The sequence below is a fragment of the Dermacentor silvarum genome, chromosome 9 (assembly GCF_013339745.2).
Source record: "Dermacentor silvarum isolate Dsil-2018 chromosome 9, BIME_Dsil_1.4, whole genome shotgun sequence".
Taxonomy (NCBI): Eukaryota; Metazoa; Arthropoda; class Arachnida; order Ixodida; family Ixodidae; genus Dermacentor; species Dermacentor silvarum.
In genome coordinates, this window is record NC_051162.1 from 141,484,546 (window position 1) to 141,499,074 (window position 14,529).

The 14,529-nt window shown below is 45.5% G+C and overlaps 1 protein-coding gene across 2 annotated transcripts in view; it reads left to right on the forward strand.

Annotated features, from left to right (window-relative positions):
* Positions 1–13,661, forward strand: part of LOC119465032 (uncharacterized) — a 31,648-nt gene extending 17,987 nt beyond the window's left edge. The window contains exons 3-5 of one of the 2 annotated variants that reach the window (XM_049656496.1): positions 1,547–1,629; positions 7,189–7,272; positions 13,431–13,661. In XM_049656496.1, the coding sequence (XP_049512453.1) occupies positions 1,547–1,629; positions 7,189–7,272; positions 13,431–13,579 (316 nt within the window). In that variant the 3' untranslated portion in view covers positions 13,580–13,661. The remainder of the gene's footprint in view (positions 1–1,546; positions 1,630–7,188; positions 7,273–13,430) is intronic. The other variant, XM_049656495.1, reaches the window with a different exon arrangement.
* Positions 13,662–14,529: the final 868 nt, after the last annotated feature.

Below are 14,529 nucleotides of genomic sequence, written 5' to 3' on the forward strand. Positions count from 1 at the left end.
GATCCGTATTCTTGAGCACTAGACAATGACGTGACGACCCTATCACTTGTTCAGTCTGTCGTCCGACAAGGGATTGTCAACATGGGTCTCCCCAGTCAAGGAAGCAGCCGTCCGCTCCCAAGTGGTCCAGTGGTCGCTTCAGCTGCACCGCGTCGCACTGGTACCTACCAGTGAGTTATCGAAACCACACTGAATGGCGAACGTTAGACGACCGGCCCAAATGTTTCCCGTGCTGTCGCGTCGGCCATATCTCTCAGTACTACCGCAGCCGCTGTTACTCATTTCCACGTCCCAACATCACTTGATCGCAGCTCCGCATATAACCCACGCGGACAATTTTATCCCCGCACGAATTCACCAAGTTGTGACGTCACCACTCCGTCGTGTAATCCCAGCTGTTCGCACTCGCCTCAAGTTTGACAGTCCCACTCACCGCCGCGTCGACGTTCGCCTTCTCCGTCGCACCGCCGCCCCAACCCGGAAAACTAAATAAATGCAGCACCCTGCAGTGACGGTGCATTGACGACCCGTGCCGAATATCCTCTCTTGACCTCTGCACCTCGACGCAACCGAATCGAAGTTCTCACTGATGGTATGTCCATAACCGCTCTAATCGACACAGGTACCCTGATATCCGCCATAATCCCGGCCCTCCACCGACGTCTTAAGAAAGTGCTCAAACATGCCGCATCCCCTGCCGCCCGTGTTGCCAATAGTAGCACAACTGGCGTACTCGACCGATGCACTGCCCGTATTAACATTGCCGGCCGTGTTACATCTGTCATCTTTGCTGTCATCGACCACTGCGCTCTTGATCTGATTCTAGGTATGGACTTTTTGACATGGCACTCTGCGCTTATCGACTGCTCGACTGCTTTTCCGGTGTTTTGCACTTAGATCTACCCCAACGTACTGCCGACAACGCCGCAGACGAGTCCCGCCTTCGGTGCGGCCAATTAGTTCGTCTGCCGCCCATGCCGCAACATGTTTCTCAATGGTGCCCTTCCCGGCTCTCCGTGACTGAGACTACGTGGCATATCCTGTTCTGGACGTTCTCTTAACCAGACATGTTATGTTACCAAACACCATTGTTACAGTTCGAGAAAATCAAGCGTGCCTTCCCATTCTGAACTTCAGTTCATCTCCGCAAGTTCTTCCGCTGGATATTTCCCTAGCGACGCTACATTCCTTGGAGCACTCTACTGCTTCGGCATTGGCTTTTGATCCTCAGCCTGACTTCACTGCTGCAGAGTCGACTTCAACTTTCACGTGTGAGGACTTATTACGCCTAATGATTTCCCTTGGCATGTGACTTGATTACGCTGAGGCTCTCTGCTCCCTAGTAGCTGCGATTTTGGTGGTCGTCCGTTGGGTCAGACCACCCCGGGATCGGCCCATCCAAACGGCGAGACAGGCTCGCCCACCCTAATTTAGCTGGACTGGGAGAAGGATGCATCGCAGAATACGGACATGGAATTTGGTCAATACGTTATTGTCGACTAACTCCTGGTTTAGGGTTATTGCTCACAACTATACTTTCTTGCAGAGTCTATTACCCAGTTAAAATGGATGTTTCAAGGGCAACAGGATACGATGTGGCTCCTTTAATGCGGGCCGTTCAAACATCACGTAAGACGCTATATTACCCACTTTATTAAAACCAATATATTAGAGCTAATTCTTGTTCAAAGAAATGTGTACTGAACATTTCGGTTGTATGTACCATAACAAGAATTTACGAAAAAGCTAGGTAATCTATTTTTCAGTACTGCAAATATTTACCATAAAGAACATAACTTGAAGTCTTTGTGATTTAAAGTATCCATTTTCTGCTCTCTGAGATTGGTGAAGGAGTGCAGGGCAGTGAATGTCTTAAGGCCTCACTATGGCTACAGACCTCGAGAGGAAATCAATTCCTGATCGCATCAAAGAAACACCACCGCTATCTATAAGAAGTTTGCATGGTGCCGTGAGAACAGAGGTGACTAAATATCTCGCGTATTTTTTAGGTATCTGTCAGCACAAACGTAGGTCAGGTGTAAAATAGTGACCAAGAATAGTCAAACAGAAGGCGAAACAATAAACCTGAACGCCAGGTTTGCTTGAAATTTAAAATGGAAGCCTGAAATTATAATGAAATCTGGCCTTACACCTCTCTGAAAGTGCACTGCGGTTGCAAGAATCCTAGAACGGGGTATAATGCAAAGCGGTGTTGGTTAATATATTTGCACGTAAAGATCTATACACTATAATAATGTTTTATCAGGTCGTTCGATCTTGTAACTCACATAGCCACTTTACGGAGGAATCAAAACTTTAGATTGACAGATAGCCGCAGCTGTAGTACTGACATCGGTCTGACTGAGTGTCCGATAAATGTTGAACGGAAAGAACTATCAAACTTTTGATTGGTTTGCGAGTTGCCTGCTATAATACCTTATGAGCAATTTTGCTATGTAAATTGCACCATACGTTATTATGGTTGCCGGTACTTTAGCTGCATTTCTATTTTATCGTGGAGTTGATCTGGTATTTTTACGCTACAAAAGTGTTACAATTACAAAAGAGGTGCAAAAAGAAAGACAGGGAGAGAGCAAGGTACGTAACGACGCAAGCCACATTGCTGGCCACGTTGAGCTTATCGCTGCAGAGGAGGTCACAGATTTGCTCAAGAAGAAGCCGGGCACAACAGAAGGACATGACGACATTTAGGCAGATCTATGGAAGAACTGCAACTGTAACCATATTTCTTGGATGGCTAGGTTCTTCGACCGCATTGTGGAAGAGAGAAAAAAATTGGCTGATCTCTTTTGCTGCAGAGGAACTGGTCCTTACACTAAAGTGAAACCTGCACTCAAGGAAGCATTGTAGTCTGGTTGCACATTCATAAATACTAGCGCATAAATGTGCGCATTCTTCTGTTATTTACAATTTGCTCGAAGGGTGAAGTAATGATAGAGCTAGCAAACACACGAGGCCTGGTCTGCTGTACAGAGTAAAGAAGAGCCTGGAGGTCACCAGGCGTCAATGTATCCAACGCGACGGTGAGTGCGCATATGGCAAAACTGCATCGTTAGAACTCCGGCGGCATCATACGCACGTGCACCCATACACAAGTTCAAAGGTGAGCAGACCCACGAAAATGGCGTCAGCAGCCGCGGTGCCACCGAGCGGTAAAGTTCTGTGTCCAAATAAGTGCATGAAAATTTTAACCTCAAATGCATGCAGAGCATTATGGAGGAAGAGGTGAAGAACATGGCCGACCAAGTACCGGTTAAATGAAAATGTAAATAGACAAGTAAAGAAAATGAAGACAGGAAGTAGGAACACAAAGGAAATATGTTTACAGCAACTGCCATTAGCTATGAATCAATGAAGGCAACGAAGAAAGTAACTTTTTGTGCGTCTCGTAAGTCTTCTTTATAAATAACTGAGAGTACTCGAGGCAGCCGTATTATTCACTACAACCTCGCCCTACCCGACGTTGGCGTAAAAATAAATGTTTTTTTTTCTCTCTCTCGCCCCCTGAAGAGATGGTCTTTCAGTTAGAGACCTCTACTCAGAAGAAAAGCTACACCAGTCTTCGCAGTGTAAAACCATTAGGCAGTTTAAGTGCACAAGCCCTAGCGCTACCGCCACGTCCCTTGAGAATATCTAACTGTGGTACTTTTATACGTTTAACTAGGAACAGGTGATCGACTGATAATGCCCGTCCAGTGCACAACTGTGTGCTGAACGAAGAGGCAACAAATATTCCGCTCTCCATAATGTGCAGAAGTGGTTCAACAGTTGCGGACGGTGTAGCGATATTCTAGTTATCTCTTTCTTAGGAGAGGATGATTATTAATGTCCAGCAAAATTTGGAAGACCTGTTTATCTCTTCCTAGATAGGAAATGCTGCGGTGTGAGAACTGCACCTGCCGTATGAGATGATGTAATCTAGGTAAGTGGTCGATATTTGACCGCTGCTTCTACTTCGCAAAGTGTTGTGCCCAGTTTTCAAAAGTAAGTCTGGCTGTCCCAATAATCTTCCGCAGAAAAGACTTAACTGCGCAAACTAGTATGTCCAAGAAGGCAACACACCAGCTGCTCTTAAGATAATAAATGCCTACTTTATGCGTTTTCCTGAGCAGTGATGTCCCAATTGTACAATAAATAACACTGTACCAACTGGAGCGAGTTCCTTTGATGCTTCCTTAAAGGGGAAAGCATTGCCAGTGTAAATGGTTTCAGGCACGTTACTAAGAGCCGTAAATCTACGGAATGAGAGTAAAAAAAAAATACAGCGCGGTTAAGTCCGACACCAACTCTAAATAAATGGCTCTTATCCCAGCATATGTGAAAAGTGCAACGTATGATTTCAAAGAGGGTGCCCAGTTTTTTGGGCTACAAAGTTACTGCTGAATCTATCACCCCAGTTTTAGAAGTATCGGAGCGGCAATTTCTCTCGTTAGGTACAGTGGAGCCATAAATGCCGACCATGGTTTTGCTCTTGTTTTCGCACACTCATTCCACTGTCCAATTACTCTCTTCTTTGTGAATGCAAAATTATTTTCCGTATCTCTATAAGCGTTTCTTAGATGCCACCGTGAAGTGTCCATCGTTGAGCGTCCTGAAGAATAAGCTTTGTGAATTAACTTCTGGGTGGGCTTCAAAAGTAGACTTGTAAGTTTAAAGACAGAAACAAAAGGAGTAGTAGGCCGAATGCTAGACTAATAAGCATATAAGGTTTCTGATTAGGTCAAGAAAGCTTAGTGGCTATTTGTCACCACCCCATTTGAAAAGGGATGCCAATAAATAATCTTCATCAGATTCTCGGAGATCACCTTTGAAAAAGCACCAGGAAGGAGGCATGAATGCCGTTGCCTGTAAATGCCGACTAAGTTAGACCATAAGACACCTCCATACACCACCACTTTTGCTACCCTTATAGGCGTCCAAGCGGCCGGACACACTTTTGCATTTGAAGCTGCTGCGTAGAAACTAAAATCTAGCCAGGAATTATGGTCATACTATTACACGGCCGCTAGTTAGAACCGCTGGTACGGCAGCGAGTACTTTTGCAGCACAATTGCTTGAAGCTACCGTAGCGCACCTCAAGTTACTACGCAGTTTAGGATCCCATTCACTTTCTCAAAGGCATCCATCGCACTTCAGCATGTCTGGAAATGAAGCTGATTGAGAGACTAGCATGGCAGGGACTGATGTAGGTCAGTAGTGTAATTCCCCCAATACACTCAGCGACTATAAGAGACAACAATGCTGAAGCACATTTGCTCAACCGCCCCAGCCATTCGTGATCAAGGAATACAGCCGATGGGAAGATTGCCTACTGCACCGTACTATCACGTGGTAACCAGAATGCCGGCATAGAAACACAAGATAGGACAGTGAACCTCACCAACATACTCGTTTTGTCCCTCATGGTGATATGAAACCATCTAAAACTGGCCACACCTATCCTAAGAACGGAATATCCTCCGTGATAGACTGAAACGCGGTGCTTCCGTGTGATACCGGTTCAATTAGTATCCCCGAATGGACAATGGGTTTGCAGAAACGAGGTATTTCGCTTGCTCCTCAGGTTTTCCGAATGCTCCGAATTGTTGGGCGAGTCATGACGTTTCACATTACTCTTTAGACTTGAATATTCGCTTGATATACAAGGTTTGCTCAGTAGTACGGGGTGCATTTAGTGTTTAAAAAGCGGCGAATCTCTCCTTTGCGAAGTCACAATTTTGATATCTCCTGCTAGCTTAAGGACTTGCACAAATTCAATTTAACGTCTTGTTGTGAAAGTATTGACGAAGGTATTTTTTCAAAAATTTTTCAAATTTAGCGTCATGAAACGAAAGTATTTTTCCATACAGTTGTATTATTGCCAAACTTTCTCTTCGTCACCATTCTTTGTGTATACTCCGAAAACTGCATACGCCTTCAAAAAAAAATAAATAAAGCCGGCAGATCCCACGCCCTGTGGGAATTGATATTATGCGAAGCTGTGTTCGGGGAGCCTATGAGGTTAACGAAACGACCATAAGGGCACCAAGAAGTAGGTGGCTCTTTCATGACCTACATGACACGCATGTCATGTCATTCATGTCATGACTCCTCAGAATTCCCTTTAGCTACACCTAAGAGGCCTTAAGGTGAAAGGCTTAGTCATGTTCATGACTATGACATCTACCATCAAACTTTAGCCTTTTCCTTCTCTTAGTACCACATCGGAATCCATTCTATTGGTTTTTGAGTGTTAATACTTTTCGCTGAGTCACTGGGATTTTTGCTCAGTCATGGTCATGACTATGATTTATACCATCATCATTTAGTGTTTCTTTCACTTAGTGCCCACATCCGAACCCATTCTAGTTGTTTCTGAGTGTTAATCTTTTTTTCGCTGAGTCATTGTCATTTTTGCTGAGTCATGCTCATCACTATGACTTTACTACCATTCTTTGGTGTTTCCTTCACTTATTATCGACGTCTGAACCCATTTGTGTGGTTTTTGAGTGTTAATATTTTTTCGCTGAGTCATTGTCATTTTTGCTCAGTCATGGTTACGACTGACTTCTACCGTCATCCTTTAGTGTTTCCTTCACTTAGTACCAATGTCAGAACCCATTACAGTGGCTTTTGAGTGTTAATCTTTTTTCGCTGAGTCATTGTCATTTATGCTGAGTCATGCTCATGACTATGACTTCTACCAGCATCCTTCAGTGTTTCCTTCACTTAGCACCCACGTCCGAACTCATTTCAGTGGTTTTTAAGTGTTAGTATTTTTCGTTGGGTCATTGTCATGACCTACGTGACACGCATGTCATGGGATATATGTCATGACCTGTCACTTATGTTTATCATGCACTCCTCTCAAACTATGCCAATTTTCGTACCTACCAAGTTAACGAAACGACCATGAGAGCACCAAGACGTAGACGGCGGTTTCATGACCTACATGACACGCAAGTCATGATATTCATGTCATGACATATCATTTATGTTCGTCATATACTCTTGTCATAGTATGCCAATTTTGGTACATACCAGGTTAACGAAACGAACATGACTGAACAAAGACGTAGGCGACTAGATATATAGATAGATAGATAGATACTGTCAAAGTAGCAAATGTTCGTCGAGAAATGCTTCGCATTTATAAAAAAGAACAAAATGTATCACTATTTTTTTCAGCGCCCGATATGAAGAGACAATACTTCTTTCATTACTACGACCCTGTGGCTCAATGTGCGGTTCTCACATTCAAGGACTACACTGGTATGTAAAGAAAAGTGAAAAAACCGCTTAACCTTGCACTCGGACGCGCAACGCTTGAAACAGCGAAGCTGGGCGATCGTAGCTGAGCATTTTCCGGAAGTGCGCGTGAACTTCTTAATCTTATTACTCATGATGATGATAATTTACTTTCGCGCCTCTCGGACTTACGGCCGTCACTGCGCGTTGCATAGCGCAGCTTGCAATATCTACACCACGTTTCAACGCGTTCCAATGTCGACACCGCGTTCCACGAGACCCGCTCCGTAAATGTGTCTCTCTCTTTCTCGCTCACTCTCATATCGCGCAAAACCTCTTCAGCTCACAGAGCACACGCACCACAAATGACGGCTGGCTTAAACAGCTTCGCTGTTAAAAAGGAGGTGCTGGTAATTTCTTTTGAGTCCGTGCAATGCCAAGATGCGTTATTTGTGCTTACATGCTGTTTGGAATATTGAAAGTCAATTATATAATGCAAGCCGTGGCGTAAACACAAAACGACAGGTTAGCAATTAAGGCTAACAGCATATCTAGGCCGTTTGCAATATATATATATATATATATATATATATATATATATATATATATATATATATACATATATGTGTGTGTGTGTGTGGGTGTGTGCATGGCTGATTGCACAGAAAGTCATGCCGTTTGCCTTCAATTGTTAACCTTAACAATTGTGTTTTCGCCACGAATTTTTCGATCATCGAGAGGTATACAGCTCAGCTGTAAAATTTCGCGTGGTTCTGCCACCGCAAACACCAAAGACCAGCGGAGCTGGGGAAAGCCTTGTAAAGTACGTGCAAACCACACACTTTCCTGGCGCTCAGGATTTCTTCGCGATGTTCTGCTTAGTATCGCAATAAATTCAACCGGCCACGTTCGCAAGCCTCCGGATCTTTATTTCTTAGCCTACGCAAACTCTCGGCTTCCCTCAATCTAAACTCGGGATGTTCTCTCCTGCGACGCTTTGTTTCAGCTTCCCTAGCCCTTGCTTTAGTCTGTCGGAAGCACCTAGTGTCCAGTTGTGTGGGCGAAACCTGCCGAGCCGCCACCAGAGGCATCGGCTGCAGTCACGGACACCAGGCGCGTTCAGCGCGGACGCGTGTATACGCGATCGGCGTCGGCAACAGCTCTACGCGTCCCACTACCACATGTCTTCACTCCTCCTCTCCACCTCGCATCCGCAATACTGCACGATGCTATCTTTATACTCTGATTTCACTCTCTCTCAGCTCTCTCTCCCCCAGTTTGGCGAAGCTATCACACAGCTGGTATGGGGTATGAAGATTTGTGTTTACGCCACGAAATTTTCCGACCAACGAGACGTATACACCTTCGCTGTAAAAGGAGAACGCACGCGTTTCTGCATAGATTACCGTAAGCTAAATGCAGTGACGGTGCCCGACTATCAACCCATCCCTCACGTTGATGACGTTCTTGACTCTCTTGGGAAATCGACGTACTTCTCGTCGTTAGACATTGCGTCAGGTAACTAGCATGTGCGGATGCATCCGGAAGACATTTGAAAAACGGCCTTTGTCAAACATTCCGGTCAATACGAATGGCTTGTCATGCTTTTTGGTCTCCGGAACGCTCCAGCCACTTTCGAATGGGCTGTTCAGTCCATCTTGACTAAACACCGCTCGACACAGGTCAAGAACTTTTGATGACATTGTCGCCTATTCTGACACGTTCCCAGACCAATTGAAGCATCTAGGTGCCGTTCTAAACGCTTTTAGATACGAATGAGTTAAGCTGGAATTGAAGAAATGTCAGTTCACACAAACTTCTATAGAGTACCTGGGACACAGGGATTCAAATTGCACAGTCACTCCGAAACAAAGCAACGGGGTGGATATCCTGCGGTTTCCCCCGCCATCACACCCTAAAGAGCTATAGCGTCGGTACATCGCCTGCGTCAGTGAAATTTCCCATTCATTGACATGCCTACTCAACAAAGACACCACCTGGAACTGGGACCCTATCTGTGAACTGGCTTTCACTCAGCTTAAGAAATGTGTAACGGAAGAACCCACCCTTGCCCTCTACGATGCCGCCAAAACTTGTGTGTTCTACTGCGATGCGTCCAGCAAAGGTATCGGCGCCGTCTTGAAGCAGGGTAATGATGAAGGTCGAGAGCATCCAGTAGCATGCTATTCACGCAAGCTGCTAAAACATGAAATAAATTATGCCATCACAGAACTTGAGTGTTTATCAATTATTGATGCCATCGATAGATGGCCTTGTTATATACCTGGAAAACCTTTCACTGTGATCACCGATCACGCGGCGTTGCAGTGGCTTAAAAACATCAAACATCCTCGAGGCCGTCTGTTCCAATGATCCTTGAAGCTTTCCATGTACGACAAAAGGGCATTAACAACATCCAAGCCAATGCACTGTCTAGAAACCCTTTCATTCAGCTATCTGCTGAACAACTGCGAGAGCACAACCCCGAAAAACCGCCTTGCAAGCATACCATTGAGAATGGAGTGACCATAGTGACGAGCAGAGGGCTACGAAAAGTCTACGTTCCTTTTGCTCTCCGGTCTTCTCTTCTTAGGAAGGCTCATGACGCTTTCGGTCAAGTCGCAGTAAAGGAGACGTTGCGACTTCTCTCTCCACAATATTATTGGCCTGATATCGTCACCGACGTTTCCGAATACGTTCGACACTGCGATACTTGCCAACGCTGCAAGAAGGTGAAAATCAAACATTTTGTTTCCTTGGAGTCGTTACCACCCGCGGAGCAACCATTCCATCTTCTGGCCATGGACACTATCGGAGTTTTTGCCAACTATGGTTCCTCCAAAAGATTCATTCACATGTCACCCGTTATGTGTGGGCTTTCGCAGATAGAAAGCAGACTGGCGACGCCTACATTTCCTGCCTGAAGAGTATCTTCATTGCTGGAAAGCCTAGAAATTCCCTTCCGACCGCGGCACATGATTCACCACTGGCTAATTCAAGCAATCCCTCAAACACAACAAAATTTATCCGCTTTATTCATGCCCACAATGCCCACAGGGTAATGGTTAAAATGAGCCCACTAATCAGTCCATAGTCACTCGCCCCCACTGCAAGATCAAAGACGAACGCCGAAAACCATGGACACGTCTCCTCTCTGACGTTGTCGAAGAGTGCAAAAAAACACCCCACGAGGTCACGGGCTACCCACCCTGCTTCCTTATGTAGGGCAGACCATCATACCCCCAGCTCCTTTCCAACGTTACCGAGAGCCTACAGGAAGATCGCGCAAACACGGTCCGCAATTCCGTGGCATATCATGAGAAAAACAAGCTCATATAGGACAAGAAATTAATTCCCTCAGAGCTTGTAGTGGGGGACTGTGTTCTATACGAGACATTCTGGCACCCCAACAACGGTACATGCAGTGCAATAATGTAAGGACCGTATAAAATTATACGCAAGATCTCCGCTATAAGCTACGAAATTGACCGCAGCGTGGCCCCACTCGGTCACCAGACTGATATCGCTCATGTGGGGAGATTACACGCTTTCTCGGGGCGCGTTGAGAAGCGTATGACGAACTTCTCAAGGACGGTGCGGTGCAATAGTGGTGAAGGAGGAAGACGAGGCATCCAATAAACGGCTGCGGACGACCACCATGTCTCCTGCGTCACACACACACGCACACACACACACACACACAGTATCTATATATATATATATATATATAACGAGAAGAAAGGGAACCGAGGGGCCCGATTTTTATTAATGATATAAGACACCAACAAACAATGACACCAAGAACAACATAGGAGAAATTACTTGTACTTACTAATTGAAATAAAGGATAGGATAGGAATAAACTTTATTTGTCCAGCGGTTAAGGCTGTTGGTGCCCGGGGCTAGGCTGCCAGGGGTCCATCGCCGGAGAAAAATCTTTCGAGATCCTCGGCAATGGCCCTGGCCCGCTGGACGGCCCACTCCTGGTCCTCGGTAGCTCAATGGTAGCTCAATGGTGAGAGCATCGCACGCGTAATGCGAAGACATGGATTCGTTCCCCACCTGCGGACGGTTGTTTTTTCATCCGTTTTCATTTCCAGTAATTTATCATTTCTTAATTGAATTAAAGAAATGATAAATTACTGGAAATGAAAACGGATGAAAAAACAACCGTCCGCAGGTGGGGAACGAATCCATGTCTTCGCATTACGCGTGCGATGCTCTCACCATTGAGCTACCGTGGAGCCGTTTTCCCATTCGCTATCTGGGGTATTTATGTTTTGCAACTAGGACTAACCCTGGGAGGTTTAGCCAGCGCCACCACTCACAAACCTATGGGCGGATGTGGAACATCCTCTCTGCCGCAGGCGTCACGAGCACGTGATCTTTTTGGGAGATGGCAACTGGTCAATAAACCACTTATGCTACCTGAAGTCATCAATGCTGCCGGATTCGAGCCCTCGTTATGTAATGAATGAGAAGAAAGGGAACCAAGGGGCCCGATTTTTATAAAGGATATCATAAGAAACCAACAAACAATGACACCAAGAACATAGGGGAAATTACTTATACTTCCCAATTGAAGTAAAGAAATGATAAATTAATTAATTATGTTCGTTCCGCACCTGCGGACAGTTGTTTTTTAATGCGTTTTCATTTCCATTAATTTATCATTTTTAAATTCAATATTAAGTACAAGTAATTTCCCCTATGTTGTTCTTGGTGTCATCGTTTGGTGGTTTCTTATATCATTAATAAAAATCGGGCCCATCGGTTCCCTTTCTTTCCGTGAGCATCCATGATCCGTGGGTTACGGAGTTGCAAAACTTTTTGCAGCTCTAAGCAGCTGGCTTTTTTATATCAGATTTTGTTTTCCATGCGCAAATATTGGCTTGCCTGCCCGTTAAAAGGTCCCGACGCATGGTATTAGTTAAAAGAAGCCCAGCATGGTATTAGTTAAAGGAGACAATCGTGCATCTCATACGAAGTGATATCCTTAGTGAGTATCTGTATAACAACAATAATCGAAGTAATGATTTGAAGCCTTCTTACTGCATGACGCTAGGGAACCAAAACGCATCAGTCAATGATCAACCGGCCATACGGAGGTCTCAGATAAATTCCTCGCTTTTTGGCATTTAAACGATGACATCGCAGATGTGTGTGCCCTCTACAGTTTGTTACATGACGAGAACCAGCGAATTGGCTTTGTAGACAACTTCTAGACGTGTTTTACGACAGTCGGCACTGGCTGCCAAAAACATTCAGCCGGCCACACCTCTCTGCATACGAACTCTGATTGTAACTAAAAAGCGGTGATCGCAAATTCTGCATATTGCCTTTTCTGGAGCGACAGCATCTACGAACTGTGCTTAAAAAGTAACCGTCCCCGTTTTACTGGCACAACTACGTAACGTTGTTGTCAAGTGCATGGTAATTTTAATTAAGCAGATGGTAATTTCATAACGATGCCTCATCCAAATGTCGCACAGCCAGAAAAAATGTATTATTATTTGAAAAGCGATAATTTTACCGCAGAAGACGCACATATTTATAGTGCCGAAGTGACACTTCGTTTAAATGCCTAGACCTCGGACAAAAAAATTGCATTGCATGGAGGTGGAGGTTTCATTGCGTCTCATTTGCAGTGTTAACAAGGTAACAAAATGAACTTCGTCTGTAACTAAGCAAAACCCATTGCTGCAGCTCTGAGGAGCCATACCCAGTGGCTGCGGGTAATTTCCGATGGAAGCGTGCTGCGAAAACACCTCGTTACCGTGCTATAGGTGCACGGAAAGTTTTGGACTCTACTCGTTTCGATGGGGGCGAAACACAGAAACGCCCGTGTCCCGTGCATTCGGGGCACGTTAAAGATCCCCTAGTGGTCAAAATTATCCGCCGTACCCCACTACAGCCTGCCTGAAAATCAGGTCGTGATTTTGGTACGTAATACCCCAGCATTTACTTCTATTTTAATTTAACAGAATACATTTCGCCCGTGCTCGCACTGGTCGTACGTTGCCTGATTGCATGGGACATGTGCTTGTCCAAAATTTCAAATTAATGCAGTTCTCTGTAGTGAATTTGCCCGCGATATGTCACCACGATGCTCACTAGCACTGTCTAATGTACATTTGTAGCAGCTAGATCTTTGTAATTGTTTACCGTATTTGTTTTTATAGGTACCCTGAGATGTGAGCTGCATACTTGGAAAGAGAAGGCATCGTATAAATTTTATGGAAACTGCCAAGACGAATACGACTACCAGTGTCCAGGGCGCAAAAGTCACAGCGTGTATTTATATGATTGTCCGAATGCCGCATCCTCCTAATATTATACACTATACATAAAGGAATGCGGAATGGGCTTACACTAGGCCTCTGTGTTGTGATACTGCTTGGTAATAAACAAAGTTGTGCAAGAACAATAGGGAATGTGTAAACATCGACTGCTCTACATGCACATGCGAGACTGCGCAGCACAATACTGGGCTCAACCAGACCATTCTACAGGCGCCTGCGGGAAATAGACTGAGAGATGACTTTTCACCTCCCAGCTAAAGTCAAGCGATGCCAAGCAAGCAGGCTTCACCGGATTCGCCTGGGCGTCACCTTCAGTCGACGCTATGCACATCTGATTGGCCGTACACGGACAGCCTGAACTGTGAACGCTGCCAAGAGTCGGAGATTCTTCAACATCTATTTTGCGACTGCCCTCTCTACGCATCACAGCGGAAGATGCTGGCTTCGACGCTAGCACGCAGTCAAAGACAAACATTATCCGAAAGAACTATTTTGTCTGTCATGTGTGACCGTACCGTAGCATCAATAGCTACAAGGCTGCCCTGAACTACTTGAAGACCACCGGACTAGACACAAGGCTTTGAGGAAGCCACTGTGTTAGTGTAAATATGCATCCATTCTTCCTGTGGTGGTTGTGCAGAAAGGGTCCAAGCGCAATAGCACATACCCCTCTCAACTAGTGAAGGTGTTTAAGCTCGAGGACGGTGCGTCGAGTGTACACCACAAAACCTCCGCCTGGCGATGACTTCACCATGCGTCGCCTAGCAACGCTTTGCCCCAGCTGCGTCGACCGCGACGAGCCTCGCCACAGCTGCGTGAGCCGCGACGTCACGTATCGCTTCGCCTTAGCTTTGCCGAGCAATGACGTCACCAGCGCCGTGCGGAGTGGTTGCCGTGGCTGCGCTAGAGGCGGAGCTAAGCCTGTGACGTCACTGCGCCGACGCACGGTCGGCGACACAAAGAACCGCTGTATTCGGCG